We start from the raw sequence: 18,651 nt of genomic DNA, 5'->3' as shown, positions 1-18,651 counted from the left end.
TTCTGGGCCTAACCTCTTTGTCTGCTAGTGATGTTGGGCTCAGTCTGGGCAAACTCCTTAAGCAAGCCAGAAGGAATGATGAAAGCTACAGGGTGATCTCATACAGTGCCAGATTGTCTGTACTGGTCTTTTGTTTCAAACGGGTTTCTGTAATTCGTCTCTTTAGAAATTTCATTTTACTCCTGTTCCTAATGAGAGAGATTATAGAAGACTGGTCTCACTAAAAGATGATTGAATTGTATACAGTAGCTTTTTTTTTTTTTCAAGAGCTTCAAAATGCTCTATTAACATTTTATAAAACCCAAACTTACACAGTTATTTATGTTTCTATGTATCAGACATGCAGGATAGTCCGTGCAACTATATAATCTGCAAAGCCACTTTTGCATACATTATTAAGAATTTCAAAACGATGACTGCAGAGCCAAGTGAGGGGCCCTTCTGCGCATGGCCCATGGGTGACTGTGCAGGCCACACCCACGTAGCCAGCCCCTCATACCAATAAGCCCATAAAATGGATTTTAAGCAGCGAAGAACTTCACCCCTACACAACCAAAGGGGCACTGTGGGCGGCCATGGGGTGTGGGGGTGGCACCTCTGATCTGGGCTGTTATTGTGCTCTTGTCTATAGCACCACTGGGGAGTCAGTTCTTGGAAACTCAGATGAGAAATCAAAGTGGGTTAGTCTGAAATGTTTAAAAAGCCATCTCTAATCTTTGAAATGCAAACGAGAGTGTCTGGGAGAGAGCGGCCAAGGCTGGTCTGGACTCAATGGGCCTGCCCACAGTATTCCTTCTGAACTCCAGCCGGGGAGAGAAAAGTATCAGGAATCTAGTATCGGCCATTGCCGTCACTGTCGGCTTCATTCATGGAGGGCCCAGAACTGCGCAAGGCACTTCAGCCACAGTGTCCGATCTTTCAGACAATAATGCGAATCAACCTGAAACAAGATGTGTTTAACTGATGCACAGACAGTGACCATTAGTCAAAACGCCCGTCCAATGGGTCCATGCCTGGTTTTCCTTGTCTGGGAGGAACAAGTTCCACAGTGACATCTTGACAGGGTCTGGTTCAGCAGACCTCATTGAATCCCGGCCTCCTGATGGAAATGTTACCTGTGGTTTCTTTGCATTCCGCCCCAACCCTAATTTCTGAAAAAACAGGAGATCACTCAAGAGCCAAGGCAGTAACTAGAAGGGAACTGAAAATGTTGGCAGGGTTGTAAACTGATAAACTGAGACTCCTCCAAGCAGCAGGAGCCGGAGGTAAGCTTCCAGCCCAGGCATCCGCTTACAAGCAACGCTGCAACGTCTGCACAGGCACACCTCCTCAGATGTCCATGATCTCCTTTCTCCAGCCCCCAAATCGCCACTTAATCGTGTGTCTAAACATCCTCTGAAGGTTGTCCTCCATAACTCAACTCCTGCCGCTCACTGCTTCATTGGTTAAAAGAATAATATTTTGGTTCGTCACAGGCGCCCCTGAGCAGTCAGCGATGTTGCAGACATGGCCTCGTGGCTCATCAACGGCAGGAACACATGATCAGAGGGAGTAATTATGCTTGTGGCTATCTGCCTCCAGGAAGAGGCTTACAACTAAGCCATGTATTTTTGAGAGTGGTACCAGCGTGCTGCTTACACAGACATGGAGAAGATGAAAGGAAGACTCTCTGGATTTAGAGCTGGAACCGGAGCTCAAGTGTTCAGACTTCTCTGTGACAGATACCACCCTGCCCCACCCCACAGCCCCATTTTGAGCTCTACCTGGACAGAAGAAAAGTCATGAACCAAGACTAGCCTGCCTGGATGCAGATCCCAGCACCGGCATTTACTGACTGCATCAACATCACCTCTCTGTGCCTCAGTTTTATCATCTTTAAAATGGGGATAATAATAGCACCTACCTCATAGAATTGTAGAGATAATTAAATGAGTTAAGGCTGTAAAGTGATTAGTGCGATGTGTCACACACGACTATCTGGATATTGTATTTATTATTATTGATCACTGCCTTTACTGAACACTTAACTAAATGCCAGGCACTATTCAGATCCTGGGTATTTAGCAATGGAGAAGAAAGAGGAAGACCCTATCCTCGGATTGTTGGAACTTTGATTCTAGCGGGCAATAATTATGTAAATCAGGAATGATAGCTACCATTGGTAGTAATAAATGAATAATATCAGATGGGCAAAACTATTCTGAAGAATGAAATCATTTGAATGCGTGTGGAGACCTGGGTAGTTGCAGTGGTCAGAGTAAAGCTGTATCAACTGAAAACCTGGAAGCTGACACTGAAAGGTCAGAAGAGAGCACCTGGGGGCCAGGGTGATGAGCATTCCAAGGCCAAAAGATCGGGACAAAGCTGAACAGTCGTACTGAGCTTACTCTGGGGCTCAGAGGGAGTTGTTGAAGGCTGCCGTGCTTGGAATGCAGTAGATTGAGGGGAAGGACAAGCAAGGAGCAGTCAGACAAGCAGAGCTGTCGTCCACACTGTGAGTGTCCTGAGAACAAAAGACCACATCCCAGGTTTCAACCCTTCAGTCATCTTCGTTTGGATACCGCCCGGATCCTCCTGAGGTCACTGCTTCCTGTGTGTGCTGGCTGGAAGGGCAAACCCATCAACGAGTTGACTCCTGAAGTAACCCCCAATTATTTTCCTGCCCCACACTCCATCCTCATGCACTCATTTTGAGAGAAGAAAGAGAAACAGCACAATATACTGGCGTGAGGACCTGGACTGATATCTGGTTTCTAAGGAATCGTCTCTCATAGACGTCCCAAAATGGCACGTTGCAGACAAATTCTGCATTTCCTGAAATTTTCCCCTTTTAAGTGCAATTTGTTGCCAATACTTTAAAATCGTAAGATTACACTTAAATATGGATTTCCAGCTTATTTTGATTGGAGTCACAAAGCAGATTTCCAGATACCCACAAAGCACCAATTGATTAGAGCTGAGCTATGTGTCCTTTCACTACAGCCCACACTGTTCCCTGCTCAACTCTCCCAGGCCTGCTTCACTCATCCCACTGCCCCCGCCTGTGCCTCCCACTGAACCAGACTTACAGGCCTCTGGTTTCTAATTTGTAAGCCTGAATGACTGTGGTTAGACAGCATCCTTGGGCTTCTGGCCCTGTGCCTGTCCTTGGAGTCAGGAGGATGAGTACATGATGTCCATTTTCTTTGAACCCTCACCATTTTGGGGACATCCCCCCCCCACAGTGAATCACCCAGGAGTCCAAGAAAAACTTCAGTATGAGCATTTTGGGCCAGGCGTGTCTTTGCTTTGCCCAGTTCACCAATACGCAGGGTGGGTATTTGCATGGTTAATGAATTAGTATAAAAAAGGCAAGGACTTACAGGAGAAACAGTGTGGCACTGGCCCAGGAATTCGGACGTACAGGTTCCAGTCCCAACCCACCAGCAGCCCGTGCATGTCTTTTCTACAGTCTGGGACTTAGTTGGGTCCAACTGTTAAAAGGAATGATGTTAACAGTGCCTTATCATGTTGGGATAATCAGATAAGGAGAAAGGCAGATGAAAATCTTTCACAGAGTAGACAAGTATTTCTTCAGATCAAATGTAACTACAAAGAAGTAGATTTATTTTATGTTTGTGTGTACATATATATGTGTATGTACTCACACACACATATGTCTTATGTTTCTGTATTCTCTGATATCAGAGGTGGTCTCTGTTTGCCAGAAATAACTGAGCTTATGTCGGTAAGACGGAAGAATGTGGCCATCTGGAAGATGGGCCCACATGCTTTGCTCTCTTAATTGTACTTGGGTTTTGGCTGAACCCCAGGAGGGTGTTAAGGAACAGACCAAGTTCTCCATCAGACCAAGCTATTGGGTGCCATGTTGTATAAACAAGACTCCTCCCTGATCCTTTTCCTTAGACTCAAGAACCTCATTTTTTCTGCTCACGACGGGAGGGACGGGCCATCAAGGCTGAGGAGCTAGCACTAGTGTCCATGTGGCAAATGGAAGGGTGCTCTGGTGCACCCAGAAGGTACCACCTGTCACGTCAGTCCAGGCAGGCCTGGGATTGGGGGAAAAACACAAAAACAAAAAAAAAAAACCAACAAATCGTTCTTATCCCTCATGAAAGAAAATACTAAAAATAAAAATCTACAACATGAAAACTAGCAAATCTAAAAAAATGGCAGCTATGGCATGGAAAATGACAATTTTAGAGCAATTATAAAAGAAAGGCAAAGTGCCATTAAAGTTAAGGCAATGTTATTAAAAGATGTGTTAATTTTCAGTTAAATTTTCTATAAAAGACCAATTAGTTTAAAAGGCTTGACAGCATTAACTGTGAAACATAAGCTCTGGTAATTATACTTTAAAAAAATAAAAAGAGGGAGATGCACCAGGGTGTTAGAAACACGGGCGCAGAGGGGTGTCCTCAGAGCAGGCTAGGTGGCACTGCGGGCTCAGATTTCCCGTGCAGTCAGGTCCTCTGCCCAGCATTCCCCGGCTTCCTCCATGCCTGTTACTCCGTCTGCATAAGGGATCTGAGAAACATCAAAGTTCAGCAGCCAAGCAGGCCATGCGTGGGATCTAGCCCAGCTCTCTGATATGAGAGATGACAACACAGAAACACAGGGAGAGGGCATTTTCCAAATGGGTTGCCTTGCTAGCTGGTTGTTAACTTTTCTAAGCTACCATTTATTATCTGTCATACCTTCAGAGTCACACAAAATATCTCATTTTTTTAAAAAAAGATTTTATTTATTTGACAGAGATCACAAGCAGGCAGAGAAGCAGGTAGAGAAAGAGAGAGAGATGGAAGCAGGCTCCCCGCTGAGCAGAGAGCCTGATGCGGGGCTCGATCCCAGGATTCTGAGATCATGACCTGAGCAGAAGGCAGAGGCTTTAACCCACTGAGCCACCCAGGTGCCCCGCACAAAGTATCTCATTTAACACTATCCTGAAAACTGGCTTGTGCTGGGGTTTCTGTGTCCCTGTCACATGGATGAGGAACCGGAGGCAGAGCAAATTCCTATTGTCCTAGGTTAGGTGTTGAATGGCAAATCAGGGATTGAAAACCATACTGGCTGAATTCTGAGGGCGGTACACATTACAAGAGGTGCCGTGTTGTCTTATTGGGAAGAAACTCTTCCCTGACTAGGGGTAGAATCCCAACCTTGGTAGTGGGAAGAGGGACTCCCCCATTCCTCAGACTACATGGGTAGCTCAGGAGGGGAAAGATCACACTTCTATATTACAATCTGCCCTTCAGAAGTTTGTGTTTCTTCAGTTCTAGTGTTTCTGTTAATCTAGAAAGGAATGACACCCTCTGGGTCGGGTGAGTTGTACAGAAGTTTGTTCTAACCAGCACATTCTCCATGGGAATTGTCTGTAATAATTGGCATTTGAGGGACTAGCATCTATTTTTGCCATGTGGTACTGAAACAGCCACTTTCTATGCAGAAAGCTCTGGATTGGCTGCTTAGCTGCAGATCAGTCAACGTATGAAGAAATCTGTGCCTTCCATTTTGACCAACTAGATACCCCTTTTCAAGAAAAGCATTGTTTTTGCACTGAGTTACTCAGATCCAAAGAAACCCTGATGCACAGTCAGAACACACCCTCATGGAATATCCAAAGTTCTTCTCTGCAGCTGAATACTGAGGCAACCAGATCGGAGCAGGAGTGCTCTGCAGACAGACAGACAGACATCATTCTCTGTCATAGCACATATTGCTGCCCACAGAGCTGCTCCTTGATGCCTGCTTGGGAGAATCAAGGAGGAAGATCTAGGATACAGGCTGGAGGGTTGAAATCTGTGTTCAGTGTTATGAGTGGTTTCAGGGCGATTAAGGCACCCATGGAACCCTGTGACCCACCCTGAAATGATACCTGAATAATTGATGGGAAATTTTGAGCATGACACACTCGTGGAATAGAATACGATCTCAAGCCAAACCAAGACCTAGGGATTAGTGGATGCTCAATAAAAATCAGCAACTGATTGATCAAAAAGTCTGTGTTGTTACAGTGTAACTGATTTCAACACAGAAGGGGAAACACGTTAAGGCCAAATCCTTGAAATTTGGCAAAACAATAACCTTTCATGTTGACTGTCTTGACTCATCATTGCAAAGCAGAACTTAACAGTGTTTTTTGTTTAGAAATCACTGTTTTCATTAGAAGAGTTATTCATGTCCAGTAGGGGATATTTTGAAAGCACTGAAATATATAAAGAAAACATTTAAGTGAACCATAGTTCCAATACCCAAAGATAAGCATGATTAATATTTTAGTATATTTCCTCCCCAATGGATAAATAAGAATCACCCCGTTTTATTTATTTTTTATTTATTTATTTTTAATTTTTTATTTTTTATAAACATATATTTTTATCCCCAGGGGTACAGGTCTGTGAATTACCAGGTTTACACACTTCACAGCACTCACCAAAGCACATACCCTCCCCAATGTCCATAATCCCACCCCCTTCTCCCAAAACCCCTCCCCCCAGCAACCCTCAGTTTGTTTTGTGAGATTAAGAGTCACTTATGGTTTGTCTCCCTCCCAATCCCATCTTGTTTCATTTATTCTTCTCCTACCCACTTAAGCCCCCATGTTGCATCACTACTTCCTCATATCAGGGAGATCATATGATAGTTGTCTTTCTCTGCTTGACTTATTTCGCTAAGCATGATATGCTCTAGTTCCATCCACGTTGTCGCAAATGGCAAGATTTCATTTCTTTTGATGGCTGCATAGTATTCCATTGTGTATATATACCACATCTTCTTGATCCATTCATCTGTTGATGGACATCTAGGTCCTTTCCATAATCACCCCGTTTTATATCTTGTTTCCCCCCTACCTTTTCTTGTAATGCTTAGTATTTTATCCAAAACATTTAATCATGTCCTATTTTTGGGTATCATGACTTGCAATGCCTCCATAGGGCTTCCTGAGACTCTATAGATATCCAGAACCTCTTTAATCATTATCTACCTATTGTGAGACAGTTCACTTTAATTTTAACAATAATTAACCCTGTGATGAACATTATTTGTACATAATCTCTGAATAAGAAACAGTTTATTATCTTGAGGCAAACTCACTGGGTTTTTAACCAATAGGAACACTTTCCCAGCTCTTGGTGCAGGCGGTTGGGTTACCTCCTATTAATTCCTACTGCCATCACAGGTGTTTAAATCCCATTCCGCATGCTCTAGCGGGCACTAATTATCATTTTCTTTAGGAGGCCCTTTAATTGTGTTTACGGTAATTTCTGAAGTATATAAACTTTTAATTTGTATGTAATAATGTAAATGCATATTTTTTTGTGAATTATTCTATAGTTTTTATGCTTTTAGGAGTGCCTGCCAAACAAGAGAACTGTCAGGTATCCTGAGGTCAGTTCAATGTTCAGCTATATCTTTATCAGGTTATTTTTGGCTTTAACTTTTTCGCCTTTAACTCTTTTCTAACATTTTCTTCCTTTCTTTGGCCTAGTTTTATTGAGATATAATGGACTTATAACACTATGTATACTTAAGGTATATAGTGTAATGCCTTGATATACATATATATCGAGAAGTGATTACCACAATAGGGTTATCACCTCCACATTTATCATCTCACATTGCTGTATACTTGTGTGTGTGTGTGTGTGTGTGTGTGTGCATGTGTACTTTTAAAATCTACTCTTTTAAAATCTACTCTACTCTCTAAAATCTAACCTACTCTCTTATCTCTTATCAGCTTTTAAATATACAATACAGTATTGTTAACTTCAGTCACCCTGTTATACATTACATACCTAGAACTTAATCATTTTATGCAGTGACTGGAATTCATCTTTTTTAAAATTAACATATAATGTATTATTTGCTTCAGGGGTACAGGTCTGTGATTTATCAGTCTTACACAATTCACAGCACTCTCCATAGCACATACTCTCCCCAATGTCCACCACCCAGCTACCCAATCTGTCCTGCCCCCTGCCCCCCAGCAACCCTCAGGTTGTTTCCTGAGATTAAGAGTCTCTTATGGTTTTTCTCCCTCTCTGGTTCCATCTTGTTTCATTTTTCCCTCCCTTCCTCTATGATACTCTGTCTTATTTCTCAAATTCTTCATATCAGTGAGATCGTATGAGAATTGTCTTTCTCTGATTGACTTATTTCACTTAGCATAATACCCTCTGGTTCTATCCATGCCATTGCAAATGGCAAGATTTTGTTCCTTTTGATGGCTGCATAATATTCCTGTGTGTGTGTGTGTGTGTGTGTGTGTGTGTGTGTACACATTTTCTTTATTCTGAATGGAATTCATCTTATTGGAAACTTGTATCCTTTGACCATCTTCACCTGTTTCCCCTACTCCCCATGTCCAACCCTGGGCAACCACCAATCTGTTCTCTCGTTTCTATGAGATCACTTTTTTTTTTTTTTCAGTTTCAACGTATAAGTGAGATTATACAATATTCAGATTTCTCTCTTGGACTTATTTCACTTAATTTAATGCCCTCAGGTTTTATCCATATTGTTGCAAATGGCAGGATTTCTCTCTTTTTCTGGTTGGGTAATATTCTCTTATACCATTTCCTTTATCCACTCATCTGTCAATGGACACTTAGGCTGTTTGGATGTCTTGACTATTTTAAAAAGTGTGCAGCAAACATGGGACTGCAGCTGTATCTTTGAGCTACTGAGTCTGCATCCGAGGGGAACTGCTGGATCATCTAGTAGTTCTATTTGTAATTTTTTGAGAAACAGTCATACTGTTTTCCATAGTGGCTGCACCGAATTACATTCACAACCTCAGCGCCCAGGATTTTCCTTTTCTCCTCATCCTCATCAACATATATTATTTCTTACCTTTTTGACAACAGTCATCCTAGCAGTGGTGAGGTGATATTTCATTGTGGTTTTGATTTGTGTTTCTCTGATGGTTAGGGAAGTTGGGCACCTTTCCATGTACCTGTTGGCTATTTGTATGTTTTCTTTGGCAAAATGTCTATTCAGTTTCTTTGCCCATTTTGAAGAGGATTTTTTTCATGGTTTTTTGCTACTGAGTCACATAAATTTCATTTCCTTTTTTAGAAATTTAATGTAAATATATTTTCACAGTCAAAATAGATGAAATAAGTAAAATTATAGGAGAAATTAAACTCAATCAGTATTCTATCACCAAGACTTAGTCACCAAGTAGAATTTTGGGGTACTAAGTACAACTATTTTTACATGAATAAACCTGTTATCAGTTGAGGTCTGCCCTTTTAACATGAATTTTATGTCATGTTGTTTATTTGGATCTTGCCTTTTTGCATATTTTACTATCACATCATATAATTTTTACTGTGCCATTAAATATTCTCTGAAAACATAATATTAGTATCTGGACAATGTAAGTACTATAAGTATATCATGATTTATTTAATAATTACCATATTGCTGAAGAATTTTTTCCAGATCGCCAGTTACCCCTAAATCATTTCTTGAAAAAACATTTTTTCCCTATGGTGTATGATGCTTTCCTTATCATATTAAAGAACAGATCAGCAAACTTTTTTTGTAAAGGGCCAGGTGGTGAATATTTTAGGTTTTTGAGAGCCATACAGACTCCACTGAACGTACTTGACTTCTGTCATTATAGCCCCAAAGCCCATTTGTAAACAAATGGGTATGTCAGGGTCCCAATAAAACTTTAAGAAAACAGGTGGCAGGTTGGATTTAGCCCAAGGGGCAGATTTGCCAACTCCTGTGTTTGTACATAGAACTATTAAACTGTTTTTCTCAGTAATCTATTCTGGTTGATGGATCTTCTCATTTTTACTGTTGTCTACATTGTTGTCTACAATGTTAATTTATGAAATATTTAATATTATGATCCCTGGGAGGACAATTCCATAAACTCTTTCTAGAGGAAATTTAGCACAGTTGTATCAAGTTTGTAGAAAGTCCAGTCAAGGGGTGCCTGAGTTGCTTAGTCAGGGAAGCCTCCCGACTCTCGATTTTGGCTCAGGTCATGATCTCAGGGTCCTGAGATAGAGCCCTGCATGGAACCTGTGTAGATTCTCTCCGCCCCTTTGCCATTCCTTCCCCTGACTCACACACACTAAATAAATAAATAAGTCCAGTTGACTCTATTAATAGCTATATGTCAGACTTAAAATTTTACTGGAAAAATATGACATTATAACATCCAATTAACATGTTAAGGACCATGGTATTCCTTTTTATTTTTTTCCTAATAATCTCCTCTGTCTGTGGATGATCATTATTTTGCTTTCCCTTGAACAATAGTAGCTGTTCTTAGACGGGACCAGGAGCTGTGATACTAAAGAGACCTTCCAGGATAGGAGTGCTAATTCTATTTTTTAATTTTTTTTTAAAGATTTTATTTATTTATTTGACAGATGGAGATCACAAGCAGGCAGAGAGGCAGGTAGAGAAAGGGGGGGCAGCAGGCTCCCCGCTGAACAGAGAGCCCAATGTGGGGCTCAATCCCAGGACCCCAAGATCATGACCTGAGCTGAAGGCAGAGGCTTTAACCCACTGAGCCACCCAGGTGCCCCAGGAGTATTAATTCTTAAACCTATATGACACTATGTTCTCTTTCTTATGTCTAATTTCATTTTTTTAAGTTATATTTATCATAGTCTTGTTTATTTTTTCAAAGATTTTTTGTATTTATCAATTTAATAAATATCCTCTTGTGATTTCATTAATTGATACTTTATTATTTCATCCTTCTTCTTTTTGAAGATAAAAAGGACAATAAAAGTTCTTTTAATGCTTAGCATTATTATAATTATTTTGTACTTAATAATAAAATCATTTCAAGCTCTGAATTTGTTTCTGTAATTTGGCCTTAATCCATGACATTCTTATATCCCATTTTCAAATAGTTAATTGTTAAATACTCTATATTCTAAGTTTTAATTTCCATCTTGAACTATAGTTACATGTTAGGATACTTTTCTTTTGAACTTGGAGAGGTTGGGGTATTTACTTTTATTTCTATTATCTTAATTTTCTAAATGTAGACTCTGCAGCTTATATTTCACTGTATATATTGAGATTTTATACTTTGAACCATTGATCGCTTTTTTGTAATTACTGTTTGGAAGCTATCTAAAAATATTGCAAAGTTAAGCACAAATCTACTAAATTGCCTTTATTATATCCTTAATTTTCTCATAGTTTGGTCTGTTTGAGCTATGAAAGCTAGAAACACAGTGATATTTTACATATCACCCTCAGTCCACTTTTATTTTACTCTAATTGTTAATTAGTTTTACCTTCTATATTTCAGTTATATTATTCTGTGCATAAGTAGGTTATATTTTTATTGTAAGTTTTAACTATCAATACAAAGCTAACTTGCTTAATGTAACATTTAAAATTTTTCCCTTGAAATACAGTTTTCTTTTGCTTTTTTCCTATTTCTCTCTGAAAATATCGGTTTGATTTTCATTTTGGCTTTTGAATAAATCTGAGAACCTTTGCAATTGAATCAAATCCCTTAGCTCATTTATGTTTAGTTATTAAAATATAATGCTATAATTTTGCCTTATGCTTTATACATGCTTCTATAATTGTGTCTTTTATAATCCAGCTTTGGGTATATAGACTCTATTTTTGTCTGAATACTTTCTCTAGTGATGTGTAAACTATCTATATTCTATTTTTGATTCTAGACATATTTACATTTTATAAATATGTCTGAAAGAATATTTTCTAAGCATTATTATCTAGAAAAATCTAGCTCTGATTCTTCCTTTATATCCATCTTCCTCTCTCCTACCTCATGTTTCTGACTTCTGAAAATAAATTAATATTAGCATATTAACAAATACTTTTGTCATTTTTTCTTTCAAGAATTATTTCTGACATTTGCATTTAGTAATAAAACATACCATCATTTCTTAAATTCCATATATAATATGGAATTTATTATTAATTATTGCTTCTTAATGGATAAAAATCTGGCCATTATAAGTTTAGTTAGCTTTTTAACTATTTCTCTTTTAACACCTTCATGGAAATATAATAACCATGCAATTCTCCCATTTAAAATGTACAATTCTGTGATTTTTAGTGTAATTACAAATATGTACAACCATCACCACAGTCAATTTTAGAACATTTTTTCATTGCTTCAAAAAAACCCTCCATATGCTGAAGCATCCCCCACTAAACTCTTCTCCCTCCCGACCAAGCCCTAAGCTTGGTACTTAATGTACTACCTATCTTTATAGATTTGCTTCTTCTAGATATTACTTATAAATGGATCATACAATATGTAGTCTTTTGTGACTGACTTCTTTCACTTAACATGTTTCCAAGGTGTTAGTACTTCGTACATTTTTATTGTATGAATAACATTCATATAACTGAATAATATTCATGCACAGATACAACACACTTTATTTATGCATACATTAGGTGATAGACATTTAGACTATTTCCGTTTTTGGCTGTTATGAATAATGTTGCTATAAACATGTATACAGGTTTTCATATGAACATATTTTTTAAATTTCTCTTGGGTGTATATATAGAAGTATAATTGCTGGGTTATATAACTCTGTTTAACCATATGAAGAACTGCTGAACTGTTTCTTGAAGTGGCAGTATCATTTTATATTTCCACTAGCAGAATGAAGTGTCAGGGCTGCACTTTCTCTACATCCTCACCAACTCTTGTTATGTCTTTTTGATTATAGCCACCCTAGTGGGTATAAAGAAGTATCTCTTGTGGTTTTGATTTCCATTTTCCAGATGACTACTGATGTTGAGCATCTTTTCATTTATTTTGTTGGCCATTTGTATATCTTTTTTGATAAATGTTTAAGTCTTTTGTCCATTTTTAAAATTGGGTTATATGTCTTTATGTTGTTTGGATAGAAGATTTTATATATGTAATCTTACATAAGATTATATATTATATATATATTCTGGATACTATATCAGAAATATGATTTACAAATATTTTCTCTCAGTCTGTACGTTTTTTTTTTTTCCACTTTGTGGATAGTGTACTTTGATGCACAAAATTTTTTAACTCTGAAGTTGAATTGATCTTTTTTGAGGCAGTTGCCTGTGCTTTGAGTGTCATATTCAAGAATTCATTTTCAAATCAAAAGTCATAACAATTTACCTTATGTTTTCTTCTAAGTGTTTCATAGTTTTACTCTTACATTTAGGTCTTTGATCCATTTTGAATTAATTTTTTATATATGGTGTGAGGTAGGGGTTAAACTTTATTCTTCTGAATATGGAAGCCCAAGAATTGTAGCACCATTTGTTTAAGAGACTATGTTCTTTCCCCATGGAATGGTCTTGGTACCCTTGTTGAAATCAATTGAGCAAAAGCATATGAGCTTCTTTCTGGACTCTCATTTCAGTCCCATGTCTGTCCTTATGTCAATACTATACTCTTTTGATTATAGTAGTAGTGTGTGTGTGTGTTTTGAAATCAGGAAGTATGAGTCCTTCAACTGTATCTCTTAGATTGGTTATTTGGAGTGCTTACAATTTTATATGAATTTTACTCTTTTTTTGTTTTTAAAGATTTTATTATTTGAGAGAGAGAGAAATCACAAGCAAGGCAAGAGACAGAGGGAGAAGGAGAAGTAGACTCTCCACTGAGCAGGGAGCCCAATGCATGGCTTGATTCCAGGACCCTGGGATCATGACCTGAGTCAAAGGCAGATGCTTAACCAAATGAGCCACCCATGTGCCCCTCATATGAATTTTAGACTCAGCTTTTCCATCTCTATAAACATGGTTTTGGGTATTTTGACAGAGATTGTACTGAATCTGTAAATTGTTTGGGGGAATACGGTCTTAATAATTTTAAGATTTCCAATCCATAAATATGGGATGCCTTTCCATTATTTAGGTTTTTTAAAATGTGTTTCAACAATATTTTGTAGTTTTCAGTGTACCAGTCTTGTACTTCCTTGGTTAAGTTTATTCCTAAGTGTTTATTCTTTGTGATGCTATTATAAATAGAATTTCTTAATTTTATTCTTGTATTCATTCAAGTGTATAGATATACAAATGATTTTTTGTATATTGACTTTGTACCTGCAAACTTGCTGAACACATTTATTATCTATAATTGAATTTTAAGAGATATCTTAGAATTTTCTATATATAACATCATATTCTCTGTAAACTGGGATAGTTTTACATCTTTCTTTCTGATATGGTTACCTCATTTCTTTCTAGCCTTGGCTAGAGCTCCCAATGCTGTGTTGAATAGAAGTGGTTAGAGCTGACTTCCTTGTATTATTCCTGATTCTGAGGGGAAACCATTCAGTTTTTCACCAATAAGTCTGCTGCTAACTTTGGGTTCTTGACACATGTCCCTTATCAGGTTGAAGAAATTCCCTTTTACTTCTAGTTTATTGAATATTTTTGTCATGAAAGAATGTTGGATTCTTTTAACTATCTCTAATCACATCCATTTTAATTTAAATATCTTACATAAAAATAATTGGGTAAGTTATATGAAGTCTTCTTTCTTATAATCTCATCTTTTACTTCTTATAGGAACTATATTTTTAAAAGTTGAATTCTAAAACAGGTGCTTCTTTTTCTTTTACTTCTTCCAGCAACCATTTAATCAATCAAAATGATGCTTTTCTTTTATATCTTAAATACTGTGGTTCCCTTTAAAAACTACTTATACTGGCTTTTTAAATTTCTCTCTACCTTTATTTCTCTCTACCAAAAAAACAGAATTCGCTATACAAGGTCATGAATATTCTGCCGCCCCCTTTGCAAGCTGATAAATTCCTCCTCTTGGTCTTGATCTAAAAAGGGTAATTAGAGTGCAAAGGCCCTTGTCAAAGTTCCATTCCCAGAACTCACACATTTATCATGCAGTGTTAAGGAGGGGTCTCCTGCTTCTACCGATGTGCTGACTGTAATGGAAGAGGATTTACCTCTGAAAATTTTGGAAATGCTTGCGGGTGTGCTCCAAGGCCACCTCCACTAGAACACACCTCTGATGGCTCTTCCCATTACTACTGTCCCATCCCAGGATGCAGGGCCCTGGTGCCTTTGCTGTGTCATTCCTGAGCCCAAACAGGGTCTTCAAATGGAAGCAGATTGAGAAGTACAGGTTCAAGGATGAAATACATGGCCTTGGTTTTCCCATCCCTCACCCCAAATGTAAATGAAGGGAAGGCCGAGGATGAGCTGACAGGTCTTCTCACAGAGGAAAGCTCCCAGTCCCTGCTGTCCCGTCAGAAGCATTTATCAGTGCTGCTTGGGCACCAAGCACTACTCAATGTGCCTCACATGTATTAGTTCTATCGGCCTTATAACCACTCTGTTCATACATTTTACAGATCATGAAACCGAGGCACAACAATGACAACTTTCCATGGTCACACAGTGGCTAAGACATGAAGCCAGTGTTAAACCTACTGCCTGACTCTTTTCCCTTGACCCAGACAGCAACACTTCCCCCTGTGCTTGTCCTTGTCTTGTTGCTGTGCCCCAGGGCACATCTGAGCTCTGGTGGAGGAGACATGCGTTATCCTTAGGTGACTCCTGAGTAACATTCCTAGTCTTCTTTGCTGTTGGAATTGGCTATCACTCTGCTCTGCGGGTTTTAGGTTTTTCAAGTATTTCAATGAAGAAAGTGAACCCTGGCCCTGGAGTAGCTATCATCTGAACTCAGAGGTCCTCCTTGAATAATTTGCATATGTACTTGATCTTAATGACTGTGCTAATTTTGCAGTTGAGAACACCAAAGCCTAGAACTGGTTAGTCAACCTCCTCCAAGACAGAACCAGTGATGGCCCCCCAGCAAGAGAACCCATCCTTATCTGGTTTATTCCCCACTACATTTTGCCAGATCAAGTGTCTGAGAAATCGCTGAGGTGAAATGTAGCTGTCTTTCCTAACCCACTCCCAAAGGTTCGTACCCTGTCAGAAGCCACAGGCAAACTCTGGTTTGAATTCATTTCACCTGCTTGATTTCTTCTTACCATGAAAAATGGAATGCAGACCCTTACTTGAGATTTTTCTCAAATTAGTCTGGATGACGAATGTCTTTTTGAGCTCTTTTATTTGACACCCTATTCATTTTTTTAAACTCCCATTGTTTTGTTCCTGACAGACCTGTTATGTTTCAGATGTGAGACAAATGTACAATTGAGGGAAACTTCTCTAATGTGCTATATTTGCCTCAGATTATTGAGATGACTTTTTTAAAAAAAGTGCACACACCAGGGCATCCTCCTCCTCATAATTTTATCTGGCATATTTAATCGAGAGAGGTTTCTGGGTTAGATTATTATAAAAGCATGTAGTATTGTAGAACGTGTGGCCTCCGTGATGCTCTTGGCATCTCTTTCCAACATAGGAAGAAGTTTTGCCACTGCTGGAGAAGGCTACTTCCTGGCATAAGGTGACAGGACCTCAGAGGTAGTTATACTTGGGATAGCGCCTGGGCAGGCTGCATTTCGTGTCACAAATCCAAAGTCCCTTAGCAGACCTGTGGGACTTGAAGAGAGGAAGCAGAATTTGCATTCCTAGTCACACCAATCACGGTAAACAGGAACCATTTAGATTTCAGCCCTTTAATGAAAGTTCCCTGAAGTGGTTTTTTAAAAGTCAGGCTCTCCTGGCAGAACCAAGTAGGAGAGAAAAGAATGGAATAATTGGAGGCTGTTGTCTTTTCACTTCCCACATAAAATTATTTGAAGAGACAGGCCAGAACTTTAAACAAGCGATACCAAGAAAAGTTGTAATTTGGATGTCTGTTGTTGTGACGTTAGGGTGTTTGCTTAAAGGACTTTCTCCCCCCAACTCTCTCCCCAGACATACTTCAATGACAATATCCTGACTCTGATCCGGACCCTTGTGACCGGGGGAGCCACGCCAGAGCTTGAGGCCCTGATTGCTGAGGAGAATGCACTTCGAGGGGGCTACAGCACCCCCCAGACACTGGCCAATAGGGACCGCTGCCGCGTGGCCCAGTTAGCACTGCTGGATGGACCCTTTGCGGACTTGGGGGTGAGTTCATGGTGTACAGGTTCCCTGAGCCCACTGAATGGGAATATAACTTGGGCTGAGTGAACAGGGTGCCAGAGAGTGAGGAGCTAGGCACCTACCTTTTCTGGTCTCTATGGTAAATAACTACAAGGCGATGTTTACGGTTTACTGGCTAGCAGGCCCTGTGCTTTACATACAGTCGTTCGTTTTTATTCCCATGGCAATCCTTCGACATAATTTCTATCACCAGACACTCTAAGGAGACTGAGGCTCAGAGAGAGAGGATTGGCCCGATGAGGAATCTTAACCAAAAATCCTGGCTTCAGAGCCTGTGGGCTTCCTCACTCCCGTAGGTGTCTTCTACCATGAGTCAGGAGTCATCGGGTGGTTCCAGCATGCAGCCAAGGCCGGGACCCCCTTTCCACGGGTCTTACATACTTCAGGGCTGCTGCACCCCAAAGGCACATTGCTAGGCCACGAGAAACTTTTAGAAACCACCGATGGCCATGCCCAGTTCCTGGGATTCAGAGAGTTTGTATCTGGGTTTGACTCGGGGCCTGGAAGTTTTTAAAACACCAACATGTACCTAGAGCCACTGGCCAAACAAACAGCATCTCACGTGGATCCTTTAATGGCTCTAACTTTGGACCTGGGTCTTTGCATTTCTGAGGCTGGACTGAGTCACTCTCCTCCACGCCTTCCCTGCCGCAGAGGGGATGACCAGCACCTGTGGTCCTATGGGCCCCACACACCCACTGGGTTCACATACTCTGGCCAAAGTCTGTAGACTTGACCATGATTCTCACCCTTACTCCATCTCCATGGATGTGTTCAAGGGGTGGAGCCACAAGTCTTGGGAACAAATGTATTTATTGTTCAATAATAGTGTTGCCCAAGGAAAGGGTCACTTTCTTTATTTCTTCTGAAACCCTGATGCCGACTTGCACCATATTTTGGTGTGGTTATGGGCAAGGACCTATGTCAGACTGGGATCTGTCATTGACTTACTGATGAACGTTGGAAGGTAAAGACTTTAAATAATGGTAAGATTTTTCCCCATTTGTGTTCTGTCATACGATGGCCATGTTGAAATTCCAATGACAGGGAGGAAAAAGGCAGCCATTTTATTCCCAGAGAAGTCATTCTTCAGGGCCCTTCCTGTTCCAACATCCACCTAAAGCCACCTGGCTGCATGAAGCCAGTATTTCCAAGTGAGTGGGTTTGCTTTCACATTCCACATCAGACCCCAGACCCTTGGAAGGTGACCGTGAACTGATTAGGACTGTGAATCCCACTTATACAGCCTGCAGCTCCCTGCCTCCTGGGGAAACACATTCTCTACCACCAGTGCCATCTCTGAGGTCTGTAAATTGTGCTTTTCACACAGTCCTTTCCCTGAAAGAGTCTGTCACCATAGTACCTGGTGGGGTCTTTTCTCCTTGCAGTGATTTTAATTATCACTCGAGCCGTTTTGACAACACGGTCAGATCACAGTGATTACAGCTGAGCCGGGGCTAAACATAATCACCATTTCGCAGAGCTGGGTTCTTCCCAGCCAAACATACATCTGAGACCTTCAGGCTTTATACCCTCACTTCAAATGAGGGAGAGGCACACTCTCTTTAGGGCTCTCATTGCTACAGATGGAAAACT

General features: G+C 39.9%; 1 protein-coding gene across 10 annotated transcripts in view; it reads left to right on the top strand.

The window, feature by feature from the left end:
* KCNMA1 (potassium calcium-activated channel subfamily M alpha 1) overlaps window positions 1–18,651 on the top strand; it is a 722,449-nt gene that overhangs the window by 691,125 nt on the left and 12,673 nt on the right. For all 10 annotated transcript variants that reach the window (XM_082719524.1, XM_082719523.1, XM_082719521.1 and 7 more), the window contains one exon: window positions 16,825–17,019. In XM_082719524.1, coding sequence (XP_082575650.1) covers window positions 16,825–17,019 — 195 coding nt within the window. The remainder of the gene's footprint in view (window positions 1–16,824; window positions 17,020–18,651) is intronic.

Source organism: Mustela nivalis, assembly GCF_964662115.1.
Source record: "Mustela nivalis genome assembly, chromosome: 2".
NCBI classification, from domain to species: Eukaryota; Metazoa; Chordata; class Mammalia; order Carnivora; family Mustelidae; genus Mustela; species Mustela nivalis.
This window is presented reverse-complemented; position numbering and strand designations above follow the sequence as displayed.